The sequence below is a fragment of the Dasypus novemcinctus genome, chromosome 30 (assembly GCF_030445035.2).
Source record: "Dasypus novemcinctus isolate mDasNov1 chromosome 30, mDasNov1.1.hap2, whole genome shotgun sequence".
In the NCBI taxonomy this organism is placed as follows: Eukaryota; Metazoa; Chordata; class Mammalia; order Cingulata; family Dasypodidae; genus Dasypus; species Dasypus novemcinctus.
The window spans coordinates 49,340,132-49,361,883 of NC_080702.1; the positions used below are offsets into that span (position 1 = coordinate 49,340,132).

Consider the following 21,752-nt stretch of genomic DNA (forward strand, 5'->3'; position numbering starts at 1 on the left):
TAAAAATTAAACAACAACAATGAAGAAATCCATAGCCAGAGAAAAGGAAGAAATCTATATCCGGTTTTCCAGGATAATTTGGAAAAAAAGAAATTGAGAAACAAAGAATTTCAAACCAAAATGGAAATCTATATAAATATATTCAGAACACACAAAATATCTAGTATATCAGTATTCAGTGTTAGATTAATTGTGATATAAAAATAAAATGAAATTTAAAGTTGAAAAGTTGGATGGTTATGGTTGTCATTCTGATATTTTTAGAGAGGAGGAAAATTAGATTTGCTTCATGATCAGTGAGGGTAAACACAATCATGGCATAGATTTTCTTCAGACCATCTATTTATTGCAGGAAAATATTCAATTAGAACTTAAGCCAGCTTATTTCCCCCAGAAGGTGGTTTATACCATAATCCATGCTGAGTGTTCCTATCTGGCTTTAACAAAATAATATAGCACTTTGGGCCAAAGATGCAGCCTAGTAATCCAGCACTGGAAGCCAAGATGGAGAAGATCTCCACAGCTGCCATGACCTTCCCCTTGGTGCTGTGGTAGACAGGGAGGAAAGCGACCCAAACACTGCAGAACACCAACATGCTGAAGGTCAAGAACTTGGCTTCATTAAAGGTGTCAGGCAGGTTCCTGGCCATGAAAGCTACTGTGAAGCTCCCGAGGGCCAAGCATCCCAGATATCCCAGGACACAGTAGAAGGCAGTGGCTGAGCCCTTATTGCACTCGATGATGATATAACCAGGCTCAGAGTGTGCATCTTTATCAATGAATGGGGGAGAGGTTCCCAGCCAGATTCCACAGATTGTCATCTGGATCAGGGAGCAAATGGGAATAACAAAGTTAGGTGCCCCTGATACCAACCACTGCCTCATCCTTCTCCCTGGAGCAGTGACCTTGAATGCCAGAACCACAGTGATTGTTTTGGCCAAGACAGTGGACACAGCCACAGTAAACAGAATTGCAAATGTGATTTGTCGGAGGATGCAGGTTGCTGTGTTGGGACGACCGATGAAGAGCACAGAACAGAGGAAGCACAGCTTGAGAGAGATGAGTAGGATGTAGCTGAGAGTCCTGTTACTGGCCTTGACAATGGGAGTGTCCTGGTGCTTCACAAAGACTACAAGAATAACAGCAGTGAGGAAAGAGAAACAAAGTGCTGTGCAGACCAGAGTCATGCCCAAAGGGTCTCCATAAGCCAGGAAGGTCACAGCTTTTTGGATGCAGCGAGTTCTCTCACTGTTTGCATACTGATGATCTGGACATCTCAAACAGTGCTCTATATCTGACAAGAAATGTAAAGTGTCACCAGCACATATTCAGTAATTCTCACCTATTCACTGGACCCAAAAGAAAAAAATTGGACAATTTCAGCCAAATCTGTCCAGTTTGTGATGACTCGATATAACTCTGTGTTTTAATCTGCTTGTTTTCCTTCCCCTAAACTTTCTTTTAGACTTCTGGCTTTCTTTTGGAAGTTCAGTCCTTCAATTTCATAACAGTTCCACTTTACTCACTTTTGAGCTGCCATTCTTTTCTTTTTTAAAATGTATTTCTTGGTGGATAACATATAGTCATACAAGGCAACAAACCATATGTGTATGCCTTAATGAATTACGAGAAAGTGACACTATGGGTAACACCACACAGGCCAAGCACTAGAACATACCCAGCCCTCCAGAGGCCTCTTTTCCAACCTCTCTAAATCATTTACTCCCTCTCAAATCTCCAAATAAACTACCTTCTTGAATTCTAAGCACTTAGCTTACTTCTGCTTGGGTCTTTTACCAATATTATTTGTGAGATTCTTTCATTTCACTGGATGTATTTGTATAGTTCATTCATTTTTTAAAATTTTTATTCAAAATTACTAATAATATGAACATACACAAAGACTAAGTATAAAATAAAAGTTGTGAACTTGCAAACAAACATGCATAACATCATACAGAGATCCCATACGTCAAGCTACCACCAACACGCTGCATTGTTGTGAGACAAAATCAGGGAGTATGGAAAAAGTGTACCAAATATATGGTATGGATGATGGCTGGTGGTGATATACTGATGATATTATCTCATAACCTGTAACAAATATTCCCCTGTTTTGGTGTGTTGATGAAAGGGTGTTGTATGGGAATTCTACACATATGCTTGTTTTATAAGTGCCAACTTTGTAATAAAAATATATTTTATACTATTTATACTAATAATAGAGTAGGCTGATGATAAATACACTAAATATAACATATGAAATATAGTTAATAGTAAGATTGTGATAATATTCTTTCATAATTTAGATTTCATTCACTTTCTAAATATATTTTTATTTCCTTTTTACAGACTCACCAACAAATATTTCCTCTTCCCTTTACCCTCATTCCCTAGTTACCTCCTCACTGCTTTCTGCTCCTGGGGATTTGCTCCTTTTTAACATCTCTTATAAATGACATTTCACTTCCTTATTTCAAAGAATATAATGTTTGCAAGGTTCTTCTATTTAGCAGTGCATATCAGAAATTCAGTGTTCTTTGTAGCCAAATCATATCCCATTGTTTGTATGTCCCACTGCTTATTTACCCGTTCATTCATTCATAGACATTGGGTCACTTCCATGTGTTGGCTATTGTGGAAAATGCTGCTATAACCATTGCGCACAATTATCTGTTTGAGTACATGTTATTACTCTGTATGGGTATATCCAGGGAAATGGAATTAGCAGATCATGTGGTAATTCTATTCTTTAAGAAATTGACATATTGCTTTCTGCAGCAGTTGAACTATTTTACATTCCCACCACCAGTTTATTAGAGTTCCAATTTCTCCGCATCTTTCCAACACTTGTTCTTTCACATTTTTAAAACATAGTCTTTGTGGGTGTGAAGTGTTATAATCCATTCTCTTATAATGCTGTATAGAATTCTATTAATACATCATTTTATATCTATCCATTTTACAGTTTATGGACTTTTGGTTGTTTATGAGTATTGGTTGTTATTATTATTATTTTTTAAAAGATTTATTTATTTATTTAATTTCCCCCCCTCACCTGGTTGTCTGTTCTTGGTGTCTATTTGTTGCGTCTTGTTTCTTTGTCTGCTTTTGTTTCTTTGTCCGCTTCTGTTGTCGTCAGCGGCACAGGAAGTGTGGGCGGCGCCATTCCTGGGCAGGCTGCACTTTCTTTTCACGCTGGGCGACTTTCCTCATGGGCGCACTCCTTGCGCGTGGGGGCTCCCCCACGCGGGGGACACCCTTGTGTGGCACGGCACTCCTTGCGCACATCAGCACTGCACATGGCCAGCTCCACTCGGGTCAAGGAGGCCCGGGGTTTGAACCGCGGACCTCCCATATGGTAGACGGACGCCCTAACCACTGGGCCAAAGTCCGTTTCCCAGGTTATTATTAAAGTTACTGCCATGAACATATTTGGTACAATATGATACTATAAATTTGGATCGTGTAATAAGCAAATATTCACCATTACAGGTAATACCATAGAGCTTTCCCAAGTTTTACACCAATTTACCATCCAGTTGTTCCATATTCTTTTCTCTTTTTTTCTTTTTTTAAGATTATTTATTTATTTATTTATTTATCTCCCCATCTGCCCCTCACCCCACCTGTCTGTTCTCTGCGTCTATTTGCTGCGTGTTCTTTGTCCGCTTCTGTTGTTGTCAGTGGCACGGGAATCTGTGTTTCCTTTTATTGCATCATCTTGTGTTACCTTTCTGTGTGCAGAACCGTTCTTGGGCAGGCTGCACTTTCTTTCATGCTGGGCGGCTCTCCTTATGGGGCACACTCTTTGCGCATGGGGCGCCCCCATACAGGGACACCCCTGTGTGGCACGGTACTCCTTGCCCACCTCAGCACTGCACATGGGCGAGCTCCACTAGGGTCAAGGAGGCCCGGGGTTTGAACTGCCGACTTCCCATGTGGTAGACGGATGCCCTAACCCCTGGGCCAAGTCCGCTTCCCTCCATATTCTTTTCAACATTGGACACAGTAATAATGTTTAATTTTAGCTTTTATGGGATGTTTTGAGTATTTCATTATGCTTTTTAACTGCAATTTCCTTGTGAACAATTAATCTGAGCACTATCACATATGTGCATTGCATGTTTGGAGATGTTTTGGTAAGGAGGGCTTGTTCACACATCGAACTTTTTTCTAATGAATTTTTTGCTTATCTTGTTTCTGTAGGAGCTCTCATTTTATTCCTGATGTGATTCATTGTTGACAAGATCTATTTAAAATAATTTAATCCACTTGTGGCTTTACCTTTCATTGATGAGCAAAAAATAGCAGTATTATTGTAGTTAACATTTATCAAATGTTTCCTTTAAGGTTGATGTTAAATTTGTTTTATTTAAGAAATTTTTGACTTTGAATGTGAAAATATTCTTCTTTATGTTTTTGTAAGAATTTTATTTTTACATTTAGAATTCCAATGTGCCTGATTTTGATGAATCTTTATGTAACCAGATTGTTTCTGGATATGCCATTTGGGTTTTCTTTTGTTGTTGTTTTTTTCCTTTTCTATCCTTATGCTGAAAGAACATTATTGTGACTTCATAAAAAATGAAGCAGGTAGAATAAGTACTCCAAGTTTGTCTTGACCAAGTTATTCTCCTGTTTGATTCATATGAGTGATTTAATGAGCTTCAATTGCCTCAGAAAAGTTGGGATTTTGAAAGCAATTTCATTGTATCAATCCATTTGGAGAATAATGATACCTTTCCAATATTGAGTCCTTTCCCTTATGAATATGGTTTCTCCCTCCATTTATTTAGTCTTTTTGAAATTTTCTAAATGATTTTCTATATCTTTATGTGCAGAAGTCTTTCCAAAATTTGCTTAATATTATTTTTGGGTATTTAATACTTTCAGGATATTGTAAATATCATCTCTGAAAATTTCATTTTAGAAAGTCCTATGACTTGCATATATAAGGATTTATATTACACTTGTATTCAGAACACTAATCTCAGTTTATAAAATCTTCCCAATTTTAGATATACACAATAAAATCCTTCACAAATGATGTCAGCTCTATTTTATCCTTTCCCCTAATTATTCATTCCAATTATTTTCCTGCCAATATTACATTGGGAAAGAACCCCAGTGTATTGGTAGCCATGTTAACATTGTGGAGTTCTGTCTCATTATTCATCTCCCAGGCCTGAAAAGCTTCCAAATGATGATACTTCTTAGTTCTCAGGAAGTATCATTTAAGGGATTAAGATAAGTCCTTTCTATTCCATATCTGATAAGTGATATTTTTGTTTGTTTTAAAATCACTGGTGGGTGTTGAATTGTATTAAATGTTTTCCTGCATTCATTGAGATGACTCTGCTTTTCAGGGGGCACACAAACTGAATTACCTTGAGTTGTCATGAGAACACATCTTTACACAAGCTGGAAACCTAGACTACAAAATTTTTTTCTTTGATAGGTGAGTTTATATTTAAAAAGCAAGACACCTGTAAATTTTCTATCTTGTAATGACCTTATAAGATTTTGATAAATATGTTAAGCTCTAATCATGAAATGAATTGTGTTTTCCCATTTCTTTCCTATTTCCTGGAAGAGTTTGAGTAAATAAGCTTAATTTTTGCCTTGAAAGTTTGGTGGAATTCCCCAGTAAAGCCATTGGTGAATATAAAAATATATGACAATGTTTTAAAGTTTTTAAAGTGTGGATTCAATAATTGAAGGAGATATGAAACTTTTCAGATATTTCATTTTTTCTTGGGACATTTTTTGGTAACTTATTTTTCTGGGAATTTGTGAATATAATTTACATTTTCAAATATATTGGAATGAAATAGTTTATACTGGGCTTTTATGATACAAAATTCTGCACAGAGGGCAACTTTTTTTTAGTCCTGATATTATTTATTTTGCAAATTTCATTTTTCATAATACACCATTCTAGGGATTATTAATTTTTTTCCTAATTCTAGCCTTGCTTTATCTTTTTATCCTATCTAGATTGTCCTTTATTAAGTTTCTTATAATTATTATTTTCTCTCTTCTCTTTTCTTTATGATTTATTTGCTCTTATTATTTTAATTTTTGAAGAATACTTAGCTGTTCAGTTTTTTCATTTAAATATATATAATAAATAATTTAAAATTATATATTCTATCATTATACATTTTTATCTAAAGACAGCTAGCTTTAGCTCTATCCCATATCACTTAAAATGTAGCATTTTTAATTTCAAAGTAGTTTTATAAAATCTATTGTATTATCTAAATTAAATGAGTTGCTAAAATGTATATTTCTTGATCTCCTAACATGTGGGAGTAGGCGTTGATGGTTACAGTATTCTTTATATGTGCACATGGAACATATACTTGTACCTGTATTGTACCGATGTGTACATGGATCATTTTCCCAAATTGACAAATTGCTTTGTTATATCTTTAGTCTGAACACATCTCCAAAAAATGGAATAATAGGAAGTGTTTTGGAAAATTTAACCTCATATTAATCAATAAATGAAACTCAGAAATTCCCCACCAAAGATGTCATTCCAGCATGTAATATCATGAATATGGCTAATTTCAAGAATTGTATTATGAAGAAAATATGGCATATTGATTTTCTGTCACATTTATATACCGTGTCTCCATCTCCATCCTCAATATCTTCTGTGATCTAGTCACACTGAAATCTGTTTTCCAGTTCTCTGAATCTATGAATAATACATGCAGTGGTGATTTGCTTCTTTCTCATTTATAATAATTCTGCCAAGAATTTATTGCCCCTTCATTCATCTTACATAATACTAATGCTACTGCTTCTATGAAAAACTCCATGGAACCATTTGTCCCAATGAATTTGCAAGCCCTTAAACCTCTGCACATGCACTAATTGCAGGCTTTAAGGATGTACACAAAGTATCTCTATGTTTTGTCCCCACGGTCAGCTGTGAACTATGAGAAAGCAGAAAGTGAAACCCATTCATTGTAGATGTGCTGTATATTGTCCTCATATGGCACTCCACAGAAATATTCATTTCTAAAAAATGTAACAAATGTTCTGAGCACCTGTTCTTCATATCAGTGTTAGTCATGGTGAAACTGAAGAGGATTAAGACCCAAGCTTTTGATACAATCTAAATATTCTTTCAAACAGGATGCAGAGCAGGTAGTTATAATACAATGTATTAATTACAGGATAAGGATGAAACTTAGTTTACTATTGTGAGTTCAAGAAAAGTGTTTCCTATAGATGACTGCCTGCAATGGGTCTAAAGTTTATCAAATATAATAGATAAGTGCAGAGGAGTGTCATCTCAATGGAAAATATTATTGATTATAAAATTATATTGCTAAATGAAGGATGAATTTTGACTCTAGTTTCCTACAGAAACTTTTCAATACCTTGTATGAGTGGGGGATATAAAGGAGAGATGGGACTTTCTTCTTGTCATGAACTTACCTGTCTCATTGGAAATCTCATTCTCTGGGCATGCAGTACAAAGAAAGCAGCAGGCAGGCTTTCCCAACTGAGAGGTTTTGCTGAAACCAGGAATACACTTCTCACTGCATACTGAGTGGGGAGTCTGGGAAGAAAATCAAAAACTTGTTAAAAAGTGTAACTTTATCTCTCCAAAATATACACTGCTAGGGGTGTTGACACAAACACAAATTTAAATTTTAAATACATGAATCAATTTATCTGAAAGGATTTCATTTTCATGGTAATATGTGAAATACAAAATAATATATATATATATATATAATATATATATATAATGTGTCCTTACCATCCATTTGACAGTGTGTAAGAAAAATTTTCAAGTTGAAGGTTAAGATGTTAAATATACAGATTGGCAATTTACTGAGCAATAAGGAGGAAGGAATCCCCCATAAAGATATTTTCTTTATATGTTATACAAAATACGATGATTGAATCATACCCACCTCTGAAAATCCTGCGTTCCACTCTATCATCTCCTCAGATATTGAAAATTGTTGATCATGTGGCATATCTGAAGCAAATTGTCCTACTTTAACTTTTAGACCAAAACCTTCTGGAAAATTCCAAAAGTTGAGAATGTCAAACCTGGTATCCAATTTCCTTGCCTCATCCAAAATCATGTGGTCACCAACAGGATTTTTAAATTGTGTGTTTTTCAGAAATGGGTGCAGCTAAAAGAGACATCATTTGTTGAGAGAGTTTGTCCAAAGATTAAAGATTGAAAACCCAAATTAGGGAACATCCATGAACCTATGGAAGCCCTGCTTCATAATACAAATTAATTATTAGCATCCGATGAAGTAAAAGAAAGAAAAGTGAATGGAGAGAAGATGGGAAAATATGGTGGCCAAATAAGTAGCTAGAAATGTCAGCTTGTCCTACAAGACAATTAGTAATCACCCAGAACTATCTAAAGCAATTGTTTGGGGTACCTGGGGGACAGTGGAGCATCCTGCAACATCTGAAAGAATGGAGGGAGACTGCCCATTTGCAGATATTTGTGAGTAAAGTTCTCCCCACCATGGAGGCTTGTGGCAGCAGTGCAAGCCACCTTGGAAACTATTCTGAGTCAGAAATTGGAAGATCCACTTTGAAAAAAATGCAGAGAAAGAGACTTCGGTGTCAACTTCAGCTCCTGATTAGGAACCACAACTGGATAAAGTATAATCCTAAGAACAGCTCAAATTTGAAACTGCCTAAGTCAGAAAAAGAACAGTAGGCTAGGCTCCCTTTTAAATCTGTCTCTGGCATGATGGGAGGCAGGGCTGACAGAAAATCACAGTGAAGGTAGGGACTGGCATCTTTCCACCAGAATTGGATAGCAGCCCTAAGATAGGCTCCAGCCAACCTCTGGCAGGAAGGAAGCTGGGGGGACCTGGACCAACCTCTTTGTGTAGCCACAGGTGATTTTGACAAGTACAGACTGAATATTTGGAAATCTTAGACCTGCTGATTTTTAATCACTTTCAATTCCATCTTCACCTCTGCCTCCAAATGGGATAGGAAGGGAGCTGTGTGTCCTCAGCCTTTCTGGACAATGGTAGGCACTTTTGGACTGCACAGACTGAACTGGTGGGTACCTGTTGATCTGCCCCCAACTCCCAATAGGTAAGGAGGGGTCTTAGGTTTCCAGTGTCTTTCCAGGCAATGGCAGGTAATTTCAGCCTGCATGGTCTGAACCTCTGGTCACCTGTGGGTCCACATCAATGACCCAAAAGGATAGGACAAAGCTGGCATTTTCTCAGTCTCTCTGGGCAATGGAAGACCCTTTTGGCATGCATGGAATGAAGGGCAAGGTGCCTTGGGATCCACCCCCACATGCTGAAAGGTTAAGAGGGGACTGGTGTTTCCTCAGCCTCTCCAGGTATTGGTAGGCACAGACTAAACTGTTGCGTATCAGTGATTCGGTTCTCACCCCTTAAAGGGAAGTTCTTCAGGGCAACTGAAGCCATATTTAGCCCAAATGAATATGATTGCTGTGCACTCTAGAGAGTCCATCCCCACCCCCAGCAGGGAGGCGCCCCAGAACTATGTCATTCTACCTGGGCCTGACATTTTGAACCTATATGGCATAAGATTGAAGCCCATACCTGAATCTCTACACCCACCCATACCAGTCGAGGAAGGGTCCTGAGGCTTCATCAGTCTATTTGGACAACTACACATAATCTTTGCCTGAACAACTTGGGTTATTATGCATGGCTGAAGTTCTGTCCCTACCCCTGACAGAGAAGAAATGTTGGAGAAGATTAATCAGTTCCAGGGCAATGCAAGCAGCTTAAGCCTCCACAGCTTGCAGCACCAAGCTCACCCTCAGTTTCTACTACAACACCAGCAAAGGAGAAAAGGCAAGAAGGATTTAAAGTAAAAGGAGAACATGCATCCACTATAAATAAATCTTGTAAGCCAGATGCCAAGGCACCAAAAAAATAAAAATACAATCCTTGATAAGAAAAAGGAAGATATGGGCTATTTAAAGGATCAAGATAACCCTCCAGATGACAAAGGATTTGCCACAACTAAGACTAGATTTCAAACAAGTCTCCTTAATAAATTCAATGAGATAGCTAAAGGAATTAAGGGTATTAAAAAGACACTGAATGAGCACAAAGAAGAATTTGAAAGTATTCATAGAAAAACAGCAGACCCTAGGAGAATGAAAGATTCAATAAATGAAATTAAATACACACTGGAGCATATAGCAGCAGATTTGAGGAGGCAGAAGAAAAGATCAATGAGCTTGCAGATATGGCTTCTAAAAGCAAACATACAAAAGAACAAATTTAGGAAGGAACAGAAATAATTTAACTGAGTCTCATGGAACTAAATGGCAGAAAGACATGCAAGCATACATGTCACTGGTTTCTGAGCAGGAGAAGAGAAGAGAAAAGGGGCAGAAGGATTATTTGAAGAAATAATAGTAGAAAATTTCACAACCCTATTGACGGACATAGATATCCATGTCCAGGATGCACAGCACACTCCCATCTGAATAAATCCAAATAGACCAACTCCAAAACACATAGTAATCAGAATATCAAATACCAAAAACAATTAGGGAATTCTAAGAGTAGTGAAAAAAAAAAGTGATGCATAACATAAAAGGGATACCATATAAAATTAAGTGATGATTTCTCCTAAGAAACAATGGATAAAATTAGGAAGTAACATGATATATTTAAGATACTGCCTGGGAAAAAATGCCAGGCAAGAATTTATATCTGGCAGGACTGTCTTTTAAAAATGAGAGCAAGTTTAGAATAGCCATGGATAAACAGTATCTGAGAAAGTCTATAACAGAGACTAGCATTGTAGGAAATACTAAAGAGAGTGCTAGAGTCTGAAAAGAAAATAAAGGAGACATTCTTGGAAGAGAGTCTAGAAATGAAGATTATATCAGTATAAGTAACTAAAAGTATCAAAAGAGTGGTGAAAATAAAATATAATTGATAAAACCCAAAGCTTAAAAAGGGTTAAATAAGAACTGATTTCACTGGAAAAAACATTAAATATTAATGGATTAAAGTCCCCTGTCAAAAGTCACAGACTGATGGAATGGAAAAGAAAATATGAGCCACCTATATGTTGTCTGCAAGAGGCTCACCTTAAAACCCGGGATACCAAGAGATTGAACATGAAAGATTGGAAAAAGATATTCCTCCATGCAGTAACAACAACAAAAAAAATGCTGGAGTAGCTCTATCCATATTGGATGAAATAGACTTTAAAAGCAAAATTTTCATTGCACACAAGGAAGGATATTATATATTAATAAAAGGGGCAATACACCATGAAGAAGTAACAGTCTTAAATGTATGTAGATCTAAGCAATATGTCCCAAGATACATGAGGAAAACACTGTCAAAACTGAAGGGAGAAAAATGTATTTTGATAATAATAGTGGAGACTTCAATACTCTACTCTCAGCATTGGATAGAACACTTCACAGAGGATCAATGAAGAAACAAAGAGCTTGAATAATATGACAAATGATTTAAACCTAATGGACATATACAGAGAACTGGACCCAAATATAGCAGGATATACATTCTTTTCAAGTGCTCATGGATCTTCCTTCAGGACAGATTGTATATTGGGTCACAAAGCAGATCTCAATAAAATCACAAGATGTAAATTACACAAAACAATCTGTCTGATCATAATGGAATGAAGTTGGAAATTAACAGGAGGCAGAAAAGTGGGAAATTTACAAAGATATGAACATTAAACATCTTGTCAGTAAATAATCAGGGGGTCAAATAAGAAATTTTGAGTAAACCCACAAATATCTTGAGATGAATGGAAATAATAACACAGCATATCTGAACTTATGGAATGTAATCAAGGCAGTGCTGAGAAGGAAATTTAAAGTCCTCAGTGCTTACATTTAAAAGGAAGGAAGAGTTAAAGTCAATAACCTAACCACTCAGCTTGAGAAACTAGAAGAAGGACAGCAAAATAATGCCAAATCAAGTAGAAGGAAAGAAAGAATAAAGATTAGAAGAGAAATAAATGAAATTGAGAACAACAAAAAAGTAGAAAGAATTAACAAAACCAAAAATTGGTTCTTCAAGAACATAAACAAAATTGACAAACACATATGTAGGTTGCTGTAAGAAAAAAGAGAGATGATAAAAATATATGAAATAAAAAATGAAAATGAGGACATTACTCCTGACCACACAAAAATAAAAGACATCGTAAGGGGATCCTATGAACAACTGTATGCCAGAAAACCAGACAATGTAGATGAAAGAAATAATTTCCTAGGAATGTACAAACTATGCTGTTTCTAAATGAAATCAAAGATCTCAACAAACTAATCACAAAGAAAAAGACTGAAGCCATCATCAAACAAAACACTAAAATGAAAATCCCATGACCAGATGGTTTCACAAGTGAGTTCTTCCAAGCATTTGAAGAAAATTTAATACCAGTCTTACTCAAGTGTCTCCAAAAGTTTGAACAATAAGGAATGACACCAAACTCATTCTGGGAAGCCAATATCATCCTAATAGCAAAGCCAGATAAAGATATTAGGAAAAAAAATATTACAAACCCATTTCTCTAATGAGTATGGATGCAAATATCCTCAACAAAATACTGGATAATTGAATCCAATGACACATTAAAAGAATTATTTATTATGATCAAGTGGGTGTTAATGAGGTATAAAAGTGTGGTTCAAAACAAGAAAAACAATCAACATATTACTGAACATTAATAAATCAAATAAGAAAAATCATATGATCTTATTAGTTAATGCAGAAAAGGCATTTGACAAAACACAGCGTATCTTTTTGATAAAAATAGTACAGAAGGTAGCAATTGAAGGAAACTTTCTCCACTTGATAAAGTCTACATATGAAAAGCCCTCAACTAACATTGTACTCAAAGGTGAAAGACTGAAAGCTTTCAAAATAAGATGAGGAAGAAGAAATCAATGAGCAATGTCACCGCTGTTTTTCAATATACTGCTACAATTTCTAGGTAGAATAATCAGGCAAAAAGTAAATAAAAAGCTTCCACATTGGAAAGGAAGAAGTAAAATTTCACTGTTGCAGTTGATATGATCTTATCTCTAGAAAATCCAAAAAATCTACAATAAAGATGCTAGAGCTAATAAATAAATTCAGTAGATTGTGAGGATACAAGATCAATATGCATGAGTGAGTGGTATTTCTATACAATCATAAGGGCACAATCTGAAGGATGAAGTAAAAAATTTTCATTTAAATTAGCAAATAAGAGAATCTCATGTTTAAGAATAAATTTCAACAAGAATGTAAAACACTTATATTCATAAAACTATAATGCATTAAGAGAAATTTTAAAAAGATCTAAAAAATTGGAAGAATTTTCCATGCTTATGGATTAGAAGACTAAATATCATTAAGAAGTCAATTTTACCCAAATTTGTATGCAGATTTAATGCAATCCCATAAGAATTCCAGCAGCAGTTTTTTTAAAAAATGGAAAACACAATTGCAAATAATATTTAGAACGGCAAGGAACCCAAATGGTCAGAAATATCTTCAAAAGGAAGAGTGAGGTTGGAGGACTCTCACATCCAGACTTCAAATCATATTAGCTAGCTACAGTGGTAAAAATATCATGATACAGGCATAAAGATACACACATAGACCAACAGAACTGAACTAACTGTTCAGAAACTGAACCTCACACATCTATGGTCCAGTGATTTTTGAGAAGCTTCTCCTACCCATCCTGCTGGAGCAGAACTATCTATTCAGAAAAATGTGCTGGGAGACTGGATATCCATAACCAAAACAAGAAACAAGATCCCAATCTCATACCTTATACAAAAATTAACAAACAGTGGATTAAAGAAAAGCAAGAACCACAAAGCTTCTCAGAGAAATGTAGGAAAACATCTTCAAGACCTGGCAGTAAGTGGTGCATTTTTTTTCTGTTTTTTTGTCTTTATTTATTTTTTTAATATTACATTATAAAAATATGAGGTCCCCATATACCCCACACTTCCCCCCACTCCTCCCCCCATAACAAACAATCTCCTTCATCACCATGAGACATTCATTGCATTTGGTGAATACATCTCTGAGCACCACTGCACCTCATGGTCAATCGTAGCCCACACTCTCCGACAGTCCACCCAGTGGGCCATGGGAGGACATACAATGTCTGGTAACTGTCCCTGCAGCACCACCCAGGACAACTCCAAGTCCCGAAAATGCCCCCACATCTCATCTCTTCCTCCCACTCCCTACCCCTAGCAGCCACCATGGCCACTTTTTCCACACCAATGCCACATTTTCTTCGATTACTAATCACAATAGTTCATGAATAGAATATCAGTAAGTCCACTCTAATCCATACTCTATTCCTCCATTCTGTGGACCTTGGAATGGTTGTGTTAGTGGTGTATTCTTAAACCTTACACTGAAAGCACAAGCATCAAAGGAAAAATATGGATAAATGGGACACCCTGAAACCTAAACACTTCTGTGATTCAAAGGAAATCACCAAGAAGTTGAAAAGGCAGCCTATTCAATAGGAGAAAATATTTGGAAACCATATATCTAATAAAGGTTTAATTTCCATTCAATATAAAGAGATCACTCAAGTCAACAGTAAAACGGGAAGGAATCCAATTTAAAAATGGGCGAAAGATCTAAATAGACATTTCTCCAAAGAGGAAATTGGAAATTCAAATGGACAAAAAGCACATTAAAATAAAGTTCCATATCACTACTAGGGAACTGCAAATCAAAATGACAATGAGATATTGTCTCACACCTCATAGAACAGTCATTATTTCATAAATCAGAACACAATAAATGCTGGGAGGATGTGGAGAAATAAGAGAACTCCTTCACTGTTGGTGGGATTGTGAAATGATACTGTGTCTGTGAAAGACAGTTTGGCAGTTCCTTAGGAAGTGAAATATAGAACTGCCCTATGACCCAGCATTCCTTTACTAGGAATATAGCTAGAAGAACTGAATATGTGAGATATACAGACATCTGCAGACCAGTGTTCATAGCAGCATTATTCACAATTACCAAAAGATGAAAATGACCCAAGTGTCCATCAACCAATGAATGGATAAACAAAATCTGGTATATACATATGATGGAATACAATGCTGCAGTAAGAAGAAATGAAATTGGGGCACTTATCATAACATGGATGATTCCTGAATACATCATGCTAGGTGAAGTAAGTCAGAAAAAAAGGACAAATATTGCTATAGTCTTATTAATATGAACTAAATATGAAAAGTAAATGCATGGAGGTAAAATCTAAGTAGAAGTCATTAGGAGATAAGAGGAGGGCTGAGAAGGACTATTGATGCTTAATGTACGTTGGATTTTAATTAACTTGACTCTAAAATGCAGAAATTGATATAGTTGATGGTAACACATTAAAATGAGTAGTATCTGATTTGTAAATGGTATTGCGGCTGAAAGGGTAGGCTAGGGATATAAAAGTCAAATGAAAGTAAGCTAGAGAATAGTCTAGGGGCTGAAAAACAGTGAACCCAGAGCTGGGTGACAATTATGGTTGATGGTTGATTTACAAGAGTGTCCTTCTGTGAGCTATTCTAGAATTGTGTCACTATTTCAGTGTAGTGAGAATGTGGATAAGCATGGGAAAAATACAATTAGTGTGACCTCTTGACTGTGGTTATGAGCGTTACTGTAATATTCTCCTCAATGCTAAAAATATATTGTGTTGATAGTGGTGGGGTATGGAGAAATTTGACAAATGTACACTATGGGCAATGATTGTTGATAATAGTCTGATGATATTATCAGATAATCCATATTAAATATTCCAACACTGTGTGATATGTTGGTGAATGTATGTTGTATGGGAATTCTAAACATGTGCATGATTGTTTTCTAACTTCACAACCTCTATAATAAAATATATAAAAAATAATATAGTAGTTTGGGGGAAAATACACCAAATGTAAGTTATGGGCTATAATTATTAGTAATATTTTGATGATGCCCTTGCATAGCTTATAACAAAAGTTTCAAAACAATGCGAGATGTTGGTGGTGGTGTGATGCATGTGACCAATATATGATAATATGCCTGGTTGTTTTGTAAGTTCACAGTTTCACTATACACTTATTTTTTTGTATTTTCATGTCTGAATATTTCAATAAAATAAAATGTATGGAGGACTAACATATCATAGAGTCAATACACTAACACTCAATTTGTACAGAAAATTCCAAAGGCAAGGTGATAAAACAATCTATACACATCAGTTGCAGAAAATCTTAAGGTGGATTATACCTAACCATACTCATTTAATCTTTGAATTCTCCCAGATAATCATATTGCAAAGCATGGTTATCAATACCTAAAGTAGTTGTGGAATTAAATGTGATAATGTATGTACAATACTCAACACTGTCTAAAAGGCATTAAGTCCTGTTGTCATTTAAGTGACTGGTGGAAGATGTCTTGATATTTTCTATTTAAAATATTAGTTGGGAATGAGGTTGAGATCCTTAGTAACAAAGATTGTAAACTCATTTCCTCCCACCCAATGGCATTTCCTTTTTGATGAACTTTTCTACCTAAGACTAGATTTACCTCCTAGACACTAAAACAAGTACACTGAATTCTGGGCTTTTGGGGAACAAACCCTAACCTATAAACTTGAGCACATACAGCACTCTAAGAAAGTCACATTTATGATATGTTCTAAAAAACACATGCTATTAAGTGGAAGAGGCATTACCTGCAAAGGCTCAAAAATAAGCCCATCTCCATTTCCCACTGACTGCATTTCTACTTGTTGAAGAAGCATTTCCTGAAGGCTCTGAGCTACAGCATACACTGCATTATATACATTATAACTCCCTTCATTCATGTCCTTGTCAAACTGCCACCAAGGCATCAACTCCAAGGAGGCATTGGGAGGACTACTTTCCAGAGTGTTACAGTCGGATTCAGAAAGCAAGCAATCAAAAGAGATGAACCACAATTTAACAAGGTAAAAGTCTTCTGGGTATTTTACAGGGTTAACAGTCTGGATAAAAGTTTTGAAACCCGGTATCTCACCATGGTGGTATGAAAAAATGAGAGTCCCATGGAATGAGTCAAGGAAAAAGTCTCTTTCACTTGTGGTAACATCCCATTTCGAGGTTGTGATCCAGACTTTCCCTATCACTAACACTCTCCATCTACAAAAACTCAAAACCAATAGTGAGTCAGAGTCACCATAAATGACAACCACTTTCACTGGTGATTCTTTGATACGTAAATGATAGTGCCACTCGAATATGAAATATGATTTCTCACTGATAGGGATCATTTCCACAAAGGCTGCACAGATTCCATTCCTGTCCATCTCTTCTCTGAAGTCCCATAGAAACTGGAAACCTCTCTTGTCTTCTGAGATGACCAGCCCCACCCAGGTCCAGCTGAAATGCAGCATCAATGAAACCATGCCAAGGGCCAGAGAGGTATCCTTGGGAGCCATCTGATAAATTGATGGAAACTGGCCATCATCCCTCAGATTAGGATCATAAAAGCCATAGGTAAGCTAAGGGGTAAGAAGAAAATAAGTCCATATGAAGCAAAGAATTGGTGAACTACCCTCTCAACCCCAATAAATAACAAGCATTCTTAGAAACATAGAAGAAAAGTCTTGCTCTTTCTATTTTCTAATCATCTCCTGATCCCTGGGAGTGTTTTAGAAAATCATTCATCAGTGTCTGAGGTCTGGGGAACTCCTTTGTCTTTTCGCCCCTTTCCTTTATATCTATTCCATATAAAGGACATGTGCACATCCCAACATTCTGTATAATGGCCACACCCTTTCAGAAATACATAAACAATTCCATACTTGAACTTTTAAGTTTCCTGAAAATCACACCAAAGGATACTTGATTTAATACTCGGCCCCCTCCCCCCACCCCGGCTTACCTGTGGAATTTTGTAGAGTTCCAGCAGTATTCCAACCTGAACGGAAAGTGCCCATGATTTTCCTGTAAGGACTGCTACTGACTTGCTTTCTTTCCTACAGTTGTAATTAGGGTTGTACTTGCCCAGCCCGGATTGCCAAATGATGGGAATTTCCAAAGTTCTCTGTTCACTGTGCCGGGCATTGTAGATATCAAATCCCAGAGAAATGTTGGGTAATAGATGGGGATTCCTGTTGATCTCTTCAATGGCAAAAAGCATGGCCAGAACATACTGGTAGTTCTTGGTTAGAAACCTTTGTGGTGGGCACAGGGATATTTAGGGAGAAGACACAAATCATGATTATCTACCAATCCAATTCAATGACCAAATTAAGGAGCAAAGCACAGTGAAGTCATTCTAGACTGGGTCTTCTGAATCCACAATATTTTAGCTAATGCTAAAAAGCTAAATATTTCTTTAAAGCCCTGACTGAATTCTACCTATATGGGAATAGGTAAGGGTAGCTACAATGGAAGGTCAATGAGTGGAAAAGCAGAACACCTTCATGGTAGGATTTGTTCTTTAATTCTGGAACCAAAATACTTTTTAAAATATTAACACATCATTAAATGATTTGTAGAATGTCAGGAATATTGGCATGAGTTTGAAGACAGATTAATTCCAACTAAAGTGTGAGTCTCCTTAACAGTTCAGATATGCAATAGGGACAGAAGTGGATGGGACAGACAAAATGACCTGCAGAAGACTGACAGTCAGTTAGCCTAAACATCTACCCCATCAAGTTTTGGATCTTCCATCATCAAAAATCAACAAACTGTGAAGAGCCTCAGAGATGCAGTGAAGGAGGATTCAGGCAAGGCAGGAAGATTTGAGAGAGTAAAAATGATGAAGGGGGAGGTGAATATTACGCATACCTAATAAGACAGGAAACACTTTAGGAATCTAAGAGGAACTGCATCATAAAGTCTAAAAAGTCTATCATCCATTTGCTAATTTTAAAAATTCCTGTTATTAATAATTAGTCAAGAACTTCAGTGGTACTTCCTGCAAATAATCCTTATTATTTTCATTTTTCTGCAGATTACACTAAGTTCTCATTTATTTATTAAGAAATTATCATCCAGGCCAAAGGAAACACCTTTCATTTTTATTAAATATCTGAAATTCCAAGAAAAAGAAAAGCACCTTGTATTTATTTCAAAATTCCTTCTGTTCAGGCTTGGTTAACATATTACTAAATGTACGTTAATGCACCCCGTGTGCTTGGCAAGAATGGATATTTTTCAATAGTAGGACACAGGTATCCAAATGTGCTCAATAAATCGAACTTGTTTTTTTTCCAAATACAATTGATATTTCTTAGATATATGTTATCCTTTGTTTGAGAGATAAATGTTGAAAGTTTCCACTATGATAACTGATTTTATATCTTCTTGTTTCTCTTTATTGCTTTATTCATCTTAGGCTTTTGATCTTCATTAATATATAACAATTACTATACATTTGTGATGAGTGTTTTTATCATTATGAATTTATCATTTGATTCCTAATAATGCATTTTATCCTTATCCATTTTGTGTGGTATATCTACCTCTGATATATTTTGGTTATTATCTGCCTTGGGAATCTTTACGTCTAATTCCGTATGTTGCCTTTCATATTTTCCATTTTTCCTCAAAATTTCTTGTAAACATAAATATAGAAAAAGCATGGTACAGGCTTTATGAAAATAAATTGAGTTGCCTAGTGAGAAACGCTTTCACAATACAGTAAAAGAAAGAAATAATTTAAGAAAATGAAACAACTTCCAATTGAACATATTATTTTATGAGAAGAGTATTTACTGAATATGCTTAAAAACACAAACTTTCTTAACATTAGAATATAGACTTTGCTTCATACAGAGACAGTGAATCACAATTGAAAGTAGGTGAGGGTCAGGAATGGTTGAATCACCCCCATCTAGAGACTCATCTCCACAGTCAGATACTCTCCCCTTGCAGTCTGATTGAATCCTCACTATTAGCCAAGTTTACTATAAGTCATTTTCCTCATGTATTGTCGGATGAATATTGCTAAAAATTCATTGAACAAAAAACACTCCTATTAAAATCAAGAATATGTATAAGTTCTGTAGGGGGCAGAATTAATTAGTACCTTGTTGGAATTTCTAGTCTATCAGATAATGCAATAAAATAACAGGTGAAAAACAATGGAAAGAGTAACGACCCACAGTACTTCGCTGCAGATAAGATTGTTCACAAGGGAACTCCAATAGTAAATGTGATAAAGATATGCAATTGAAAAGGCAGTACACAAACAAATATATAACAGTCAATGGCTTTTCAATAGTATACCAACAGTTTATAGAAGCTTTTGGGGATGATATATATGATAGCAATAGATTAAAAAATTGCTGCATCTCCTGTGGATAAAATCATAAAGCTCTTATCAAGGAATGTAAAACGTTGGAAACAATTTCGCAAAGATACACACTGTTGGAAAAAATACGGCTCTTACTGGGACACGGAGACTGATTGACCATAAGCAAATAATTTATTTATTGAGAAGCTCTCCCAATGGAGGGGGTCTGAAGAACAGACTTCAGTTCCCCCACCAGCATCCTGGGAGTCTGAAGAGAGACGCCAGCCCATTCCTGGAAGGAGGGGACTTGAATTTATACAGAACTTTCCTAGGTGGGGAAATGATAGTTAGTGGGAGAGGGCTTGAGGGTCTGAGTGAGGTAGTGGGAGGGGTTTGAGGGAGTCTATGGCTTCTTGGAATGCGGCAGGAGCAACCGTTTCTTTTGATCTGTAAGGTTTTAAAGTCTCCCTCTGATATGCAGGTAGAGGTAGTAAAGATTTCCATATCCCTCTGATATACAGATGGTGAAGATCTCTATCTCCCTTCACACCTGTCTTGACTGGGTTCCCTTGTTTAACCTGTGGGAAAGTGCCACACTGGGGAGGTGGTTTACCTTTTTCCCAGTGCATATCATGGGAACTGAGGTACGGCTTGTTATTTCTTGCAAACCTCTAACACAAACAAATCTACAAAATTTCTATAAAAGTTAACACAGCATAAATATTGTATGATGGTGCTATTATGAACTAAATATGGTGTATAAATTCGTGGCATTAATAAATAGAAAATAGAATGAGGGTAGGGAATGGACAGTTTTTAAAAATTTGCAGAATTGTTTTAAAAGGTTGTTTGTAAACCTTTGGAAATGAATAGTAGTGGAAAAAGCACATGATAGTGTAAGCAACTAGCGCGGAGCTTTTAAATGGATATGACTAAGGATGAAAAGTAAAATCTAAGGACATGTATACTACTATAAGGGCAACTAAAAAAATTTAACCTCGGGCTATGTAACATTAAAACCTTATGTGAAATACAAATATGGGTGATGTTGCACATATAAGAGAATGTATACAAAATATAAATACAAATAAACTAATAGAAACAAAATAGTACCTAAACACAGTATGGGAAGCATAGAAAGATTGAGAGGTGATGAGTTTTCCTGTTTTTGCTTTTTATTATTATTACTATTACTGGAATAATGAAAATGATCTAGTAATTATTAAAATGATAAATGCATAACTATATGTACACTTTGAATAGATTTATGCTGTATTAATATAGTCAAAAAATGATTTCTTATAAAAAGCTAACACAGATAGATAAGTTACCAGGGCACAGCCGATGAGGGAAGGGGAATCGTTTCTAATTGGGCAAGTATATTTTTTTAGAGATGATGAAAGGTTGGGGTAAGGGATGATTGTGATAGTGTCCCAACATTGTGAATGCCATTAA

General features: G+C 36.0%; 1 protein-coding gene across 1 annotated transcript; it reads right to left on the minus strand.

Annotated features, from left to right (window-relative positions):
• Positions 1-371: 371 nt before the first annotated feature.
• LOC101415607 (vomeronasal type-2 receptor 116-like) lies at positions 372-18,191 on the minus strand. Its single transcript, XM_058290477.2, has 5 exons — positions 17,934-18,191; positions 16,744-17,550; positions 7,944-8,171; positions 7,459-7,582; positions 372-1,294 (listed from the first exon to the last, which is right to left on the minus strand). The coding sequence occupies exons 1-5, from the start codon at positions 18,189-18,191 to the stop codon at positions 372-374; spliced, it is 2,340 nt and encodes a 779-aa protein (XP_058146460.2).
• Between the last annotated feature and the right edge of the window lie 3,561 nt (positions 18,192-21,752).

Coding starts and splice junctions, on each gene's coding strand:
- LOC101415607 (XM_058290477.2), bottom strand. CDS start 18,191: ATGCTTTTTGCCATTGAAGAGATCAACAGGAATCCCCATCTATTACCC. Junction 7,583..7,943: donor GGAACGCAGGATTTTCAGAG/GTGGGTATGATT, acceptor TTTTCTTCCCAG/ACTCCCCACTCAGTATGCAG. Junction 1,295..7,458: donor TGAGATTTCCAATGAGACAG/GTAAGTTCATGA, acceptor ATTTCTTGTCAG/ATATAGAGCACTGTTTGAGA.